This window comes from Lagopus leucura, unplaced genomic scaffold (assembly GCF_019238085.1).
Source record: "Lagopus leucura isolate 7727_CA_CO unplaced genomic scaffold, USGS_WTPT01 Super-Scaffold_100001, whole genome shotgun sequence".
NCBI lineage: Eukaryota > Metazoa > Chordata > Aves > Galliformes > Phasianidae > Lagopus > Lagopus leucura.
The window spans coordinates 100,989,666-100,995,665 of NW_024962262.1; the positions used below are offsets into that span (position 1 = coordinate 100,989,666).

Here is a 6,000-nt window from a genome sequence, read left to right on the forward strand (position 1 = left end):
ACAGATAAGCACTGAAAATGCTTAGTTTCAGAAAACCTGATCTTTAAAGAATAGTAAAATAATATAGTATATGTAGGCTGGAGAAGACTGATAGCAGTGTAATACCTATCTTTTTCAGAATACTTCCTAAGAGAAAGGTATTAACTCTTTTCTTTTGTTGCCACTGCAATGGATAAACAGCACCAAGATTAGACAAGAAAAGAACAGGAAAAAAAAAAAACCAACTTCTGGTGATAAGGAAAGTACTGGAACAAATAACCTAAGAAAGTTCTGACTGTGCATCTTACTATGATAGTTTTATTTCCAGCATGAAATGAAAAGGGATCTGTGTAAGTCCTTAAATGCACAGGGAGTTGTATATGAATCTCTTTCCAGATGGAGGATGGAAGTGATTTTGAGAATGTGCTCTGCATTGTCAACACACTCCTATCTACAGAGGGGCAATAGAAGGACCAGAGATTAACATTTGCTAGCTACAAAAGGGGAATGGAAGCAGTAGTTTCTCACTTTGGTTACCAGGCTTGTATGCCTTTGGCATTCCTGCTTCTAAATCCTAAGTCCACCAGGTATCACCTTACCAGTTTTCAAGGCCCCTGAATTTTTGTGTGTGTGTTTTTCCTCTTAGACGCATACGTTGTTTTCATTACTGGGCCTCAGTCATGCCTATGTAACCAGTATGGGAAAGCTGAAGGGAGTGCTGGCTTTGGAAGAGGTAGGTACAGATAATCTCAACTCCTAATCAAATGCAAATGTCTTGTGCATCATTGCAAAACACTCACAGGTTGGAGATCCAGCTTGGAGTATATATAACTGTGCTTGCTCCGTTTTCAATCCAGCGTTGAATTCTGACTCATCACTCTGAGAGCTATGTAGAGGCAAGGATTGGGTGACTGTATTTCAGAGAAAGCAGCAGATGTTATTTACAGGCACGTTAGACTGTTTGTCCTTTTCCTGAAAGCAGACCTCTTAACTGAGCAGCTATTATTGTCTCAGTAGTGCAGGATTTGTTATTTACCGTGGACTAATTACAATACCTGTATGAAAGATGATCTCAGGCCCCATCGCTTATACAATGATGTGACTCTATCTGTGAGTCCTTTACCCTGGAGAGCCGATGAACTTTTGGGTAGGGCCAAGTCAGGGTAGGGCTTTTGGGTAGGGCTGCTTCCTTTCATCAATTTTTTCTCTGAACTTTTTCTCTTGTAATAGCTTCAAAAGGCAATAGAGGGCTCCACACGCTCCGGAGTTCGCCTCCGCCCTCCACTTGCCAGTTTCCGTGACACAAACAGGACTTCAATCAGCGGTGAAAAGGTCAGCCAGGGTGCTCAGGTGTGGAGCCAGCAGGACAGCAGCGTGGTGGCAGCGCAGCAAGCAGCAGACTCGGGGACTAAGAGCACACTGCCTCTGCACTCACACTCTCCACAGCCCTCTCACTTACATGATGAAGGGGAAGGCCTGTGCTCCAATTATGCCACCGATACCGAGTTGGAAGAGATGGAGCTGACAGGACCAGTTAATGAAAACATCTCGGACATCTTGAAGGACATCAGCCTACACACCACTGATCTGGATGAAGATGAGGATGAAGATGTCCCCTTGTAGGTGGTGTGAGGGCATAGACCATCGTGTTGAGCCAGTCTTGCGTGTGCTCCTCACAGCTTTTGGATGCTCTTTGCAAACCCCACAGAGAATTGATTCAGTTGGGGGAAGGAACATAGGACTTAACCTTTTTTTCTGCTGCTTTATATACAAATATCAGTTGGGTTATTGAGCTGTGTACAGGAGTCAGATGTAGTCTGCAAGGTGACTGAGGGCAGGCTCATAATGTTAAAGGCCTCTGCTTTCACTTGTGGTGAGCAAGTGTCTACATAACATGTCAGAAAGGATCATAAGAGGGCATGAATATTACTGGACATAATCAGGATGCCCTCCGTCAGTCCTCCATATAGAAAGTGGAGGGGTTGCAAATCTTCTCCACTGGTGTCATCCTTATAGTCACACCTGACATGCAGGCACCAGTGCAAACCTGACCTCCAGCCAAGAAGTGTACTGCTGCTTCTGTCTGCAGTCCTGTCTATGTTGCTCCTTTTGGCTAGCTCTTAACTTGCACCCCCCAAAACATTCCCATCTAGAACATTTTTCCTCTTTCTTAATTTTTACTCTGGGATCTTCCTGGGTGGAATTGCAGTTAGATGTTTCTCCACTGACCTTTAGCAGAGCCATACCCTAAAATCAGGTGAAAGGAAGGAAAATACTTGGTCTACATTTCATGTCTTGAATTCAGCCAGGGCTCAAAGAAAAGCACTGAAAGTGAGGAAAGCCTCTGTCTTCCCATCTCTAGAATTTTTAAACAGAATGTGAAACCCTAAACGGGGGCATCCTCTGTTGGAGGGAGAGGAGTAAAACATCATGTATGCGCCTAAACAACTGTCAACTGTGTCTCTCAAAACCACTGTTGGAATTTTTACAAAGTTATAGTCTTAAAATACAAGAACTTAAAATAAAAATAAAAATAAAAAAAATTTAAAAAATGGAGTACCAAGAAATACAGGAAAGGGAATCATTTTCTATGCTTTGGAAATAGGTTCATCAATAAAACTCCTGCTCTTTTTCCTGATAATTCTGCTCTATTTATTTTCCACATATTTGTGCATGTCATAGATCAGAGAATTCTAGCTCCCACTTTCCCCTGTCTCTCCAGTGACTAGAAGTAGAGACTACAGCCCTTGTCTACAGCATCCCTCTATTCCAGGTGTAGATCTGAAGGAGATCTTGATCTGTATCTTGCAAAGAGATGTCTCATAACTTAATGTCGTGGATGCATAACCATAGTATCCAAGGGTAAGATGTTGCTTTAACTCACTGTCCTTGTGGGGTTTTCTCAGTAAACATGCAGAATTCGATTTGGCCTATTCTGCAGCTTTTCTCTAACATTCTATTTCTCTTTCCATCATACTTTCAGTGTGTCAAAACACTTAGATGTGATCCCAAGTAGGCTACTGGATGTGTTTTCACTTATCAGCAACACAGAAAAAATTCAGGCTCTGAGAACATATTCTTGGGAATATTCTCCTGGATTTTGAGCCACATCCCTTTCCTTGATATTTATAAAGCATTATCTGACTTAGAATGACCAGTTTCACCTCAATGGATGGTCTTCCATAAGCTGTCTCAAAAGTAAGTAGAAAAGACAGTTACCTCGAACCTAGTCTCCCTAGGAAAATTCCCTTCTGGCCTTAATTCCAAGGACTGACCTTGTACTAATTCACTCTTCTGATACTCGTGGATGGAGAAGTCTGGTAGAGTGGAATCTCTTAGAGTCTCTTGGAGAGGGAGAGATTTGCTTTTGTTCTCTGAACTCAAGAGCTCAATAGCCTACTCTGTGTTCTTTTACATGATCCCTCTGTTTGTGCTACCTAGGGACAGCCTTTCTTTGTCTGAAGTGATCTTCAAAGATCACTCCTTTGAGGGCCACCCTGTCCTTGAGAGAAGCAAGTTGCAATGTGAAGGCAAGTCTTTAACTCACACCTACCTCCACCTGAGGTTTGGGGCATATTTCTGACAGCCAAGCATTAGAAAACAGCCTGTAGTTGCTACTTTTGTGCCACCTTCCCCTGTTTGCAAAGAAGAGATAATACAACCGCTATTTTTCCCAGGTAACTGTGATACACCTTGGTATAAGCAGAGAGAAATAACATTCCTTTTAAATATCCATAAATGCACAGTGAGTAGTAATATTCTGAGACCAATTATGACCTGAAGGTCCACGTATCCTCAGGAAGGACAAGTTGCTCTGATTCAGCCCTTTCCAGCAAGTACAGATTTGGTTCTACCACATTTCGCTTAGTGAAACTACTGCACTGAGATAAGATGGAGAAATTTAGAGGCTGGAGTCAGTGCATCTCTGCTGCTTCTAGTCCGAATACAGATACGTGTTCTGCTCCCCCACTTCTCCTGTAGTGTACTAGAAGAACATGGATTTGACTGGATGGGAGAGCAGATGGAACCTAAATCAAAGTCAGAGAGTGCATGAGTCACGACAGACAGGTTGTGAGCTGGGGGAGATGAAGCTGGAACAAAAAACGATGCACATGGAAGGGCTTGGGAAGCTCACAGTAAGAAACAAGCTAACCTGAAAAGTTTCAAGAGATTTGTTACATGAGGGTACAAGGGCATATATACGCATGCCTGCACAAACACACACATGTATCTCTCTTCCTGTTACTCTTAGCTGTCTCAGAGTAACTTTGATGAACTGGACTGTTCTCTGTGGGGAAGCAGTAAGCAGTAAGATGCATGTTTTTACTGCTGCTTTTGGAGGCATCGCTCAAGATCCATTCCAGGTATGTCCTCACCCTTGGAGCAGAAGTGGTATTCATCTGTGTCACTTTCTGAGAAAAATTATGCCTACATGAATATGGACTGGGAGCCAGGAGGAAACAAAAAAACATACTGCAAAGATGACCTGTGATGTCTGACAATGTTTCCTCTTCCATTTTTCCTATAATAAAATCTTCACTGAGTTGATGCCAAGTATTTTAGTAGGTGTAAGATGTCCAGTTAGCTGACACTGAACTGTTGTCAAGAAAATTCTACATCTGCTCTTGGTCAATCCCAGCACACTCCTCCAAAGTTTAAACTTGAAACTTCTCTCCTACATACAAAGCGTCATTGATCAATCACTATACCTGTATCTCTCATCCTGTCAAAGTTTGACAGAACACACAGAAATAATTTTTCTTCCAGATGAAACTGTCCCGAAAATTTGTTTCATCAATGAGACCCTCCTCTTCATTGAAAAAAAATCAAATCTCAAAAATCCAAGTTCAAGCAAGCCTTGAGAAACAAGAAGTTCTGAAGCTGTTTTGAACAACAGAAAGTTGCTTTTCTCCTAGGTAACCTGTGCAGTTGCTTAGAATTACTTATTTTGGGCAAAGTTTTGTGTCACACCAAGCTTGCCATTATCGCTCAAAGTGCTGATACAGTGTTCATCTTGTTCAGCATTTTCAACTCCAAGCACATGCTGAACTGCATTTGGTACCCAACATATAAGGAAATACTCTGAAAAGAACATGATAGTTAAAGATCTCCATCAGAGCAGACATTTTTAGGAAATCACCACCAAACACACACATACAAAAAGCCATTAAAAATTACCCTTTTGCCTCGTATTCTCAAAAAATGGAAACCAACTCTCATCTAATTGCCAGCTTACTGTTTTTCAGTTAATGAGTGCATGAACTTATTTATGAAATTCTTATCTACCAAAACTTGGAAGTCTTCCTTTTATGTGGCATTTAAATTTGAAAACAGAAGTCCTGTTTTTAAAGTCATATGTAAGTTAAAAATAAAGAAGGCAAGACTAATATGACAATGGATAAGGCTTTGGATAGTTATGACAAGGATAAGGTGCTTTGTCATGACTTAGATGAAGGAGAAATCACATACTGACAGATTAGTGGACAACCAAAAAAATACTCTTGAAAAAGAACCATGTAATTTTTTTTGGTTGACACATTATTTCAGAATAAAAAACAAAATTCTAGTTTGTTAATCCAATGGACAAAACCACTTAGTACAGACAGGAAGACAGAGACAGACAGAATTAAGAGTACTTAAAAAATAACTCTGCATAAATACACACACACATACAGGTGATGCAAACACTGTACAGAAGTGTTTTGTACATGTTTTGTGGCCAGACAGTACAAGCCAGGACAATAACTAGCTGAGGAAGGAAAGATCATTACTTGCCAAATTAGTCCAATCTTAGCAAAGGTATAATTAAAATCATACGTTAAATATACTGTAACAACTAACACTGAGTTGTTCATGGCTACATAAACAAGGATCTGGGCACAACTCTCTTAACAACTTAGTACTGGATTAATTAATTAATATTAATAATTTATATTTCTGCATAAAAGCCATGACTGAATATTAGAGAAAAAGACTTCTTATTTTAAGCCACATGATGCAAAATTTTAAGTTTTTATTTAT

At 40.5% G+C, this 6,000-nt stretch overlaps 1 protein-coding gene across 8 annotated transcripts in view; it reads left to right on the top strand.

Moving 5' to 3' along the window:
* Nucleotides 1-2,617, top strand: part of CLCN1 (chloride voltage-gated channel 1) — a 58,957-nt gene extending 56,340 nt beyond the window's left edge. For all 8 annotated transcript variants that reach the window (XM_042867396.1, XM_042867397.1, XM_042867391.1 and 5 more), the window contains 2 exons: nt 626-712; nt 1,210-2,617. In XM_042867396.1, coding sequence (XP_042723330.1) covers nt 626-712; nt 1,210-1,602 — 480 coding nt within the window. In that variant the 3' untranslated portion in view covers nt 1,603-2,617. The remainder of the gene's footprint in view (nt 1-625; nt 713-1,209) is intronic.
* The last annotated feature ends 3,383 nt before the right edge of the window (nt 2,618-6,000 follow it).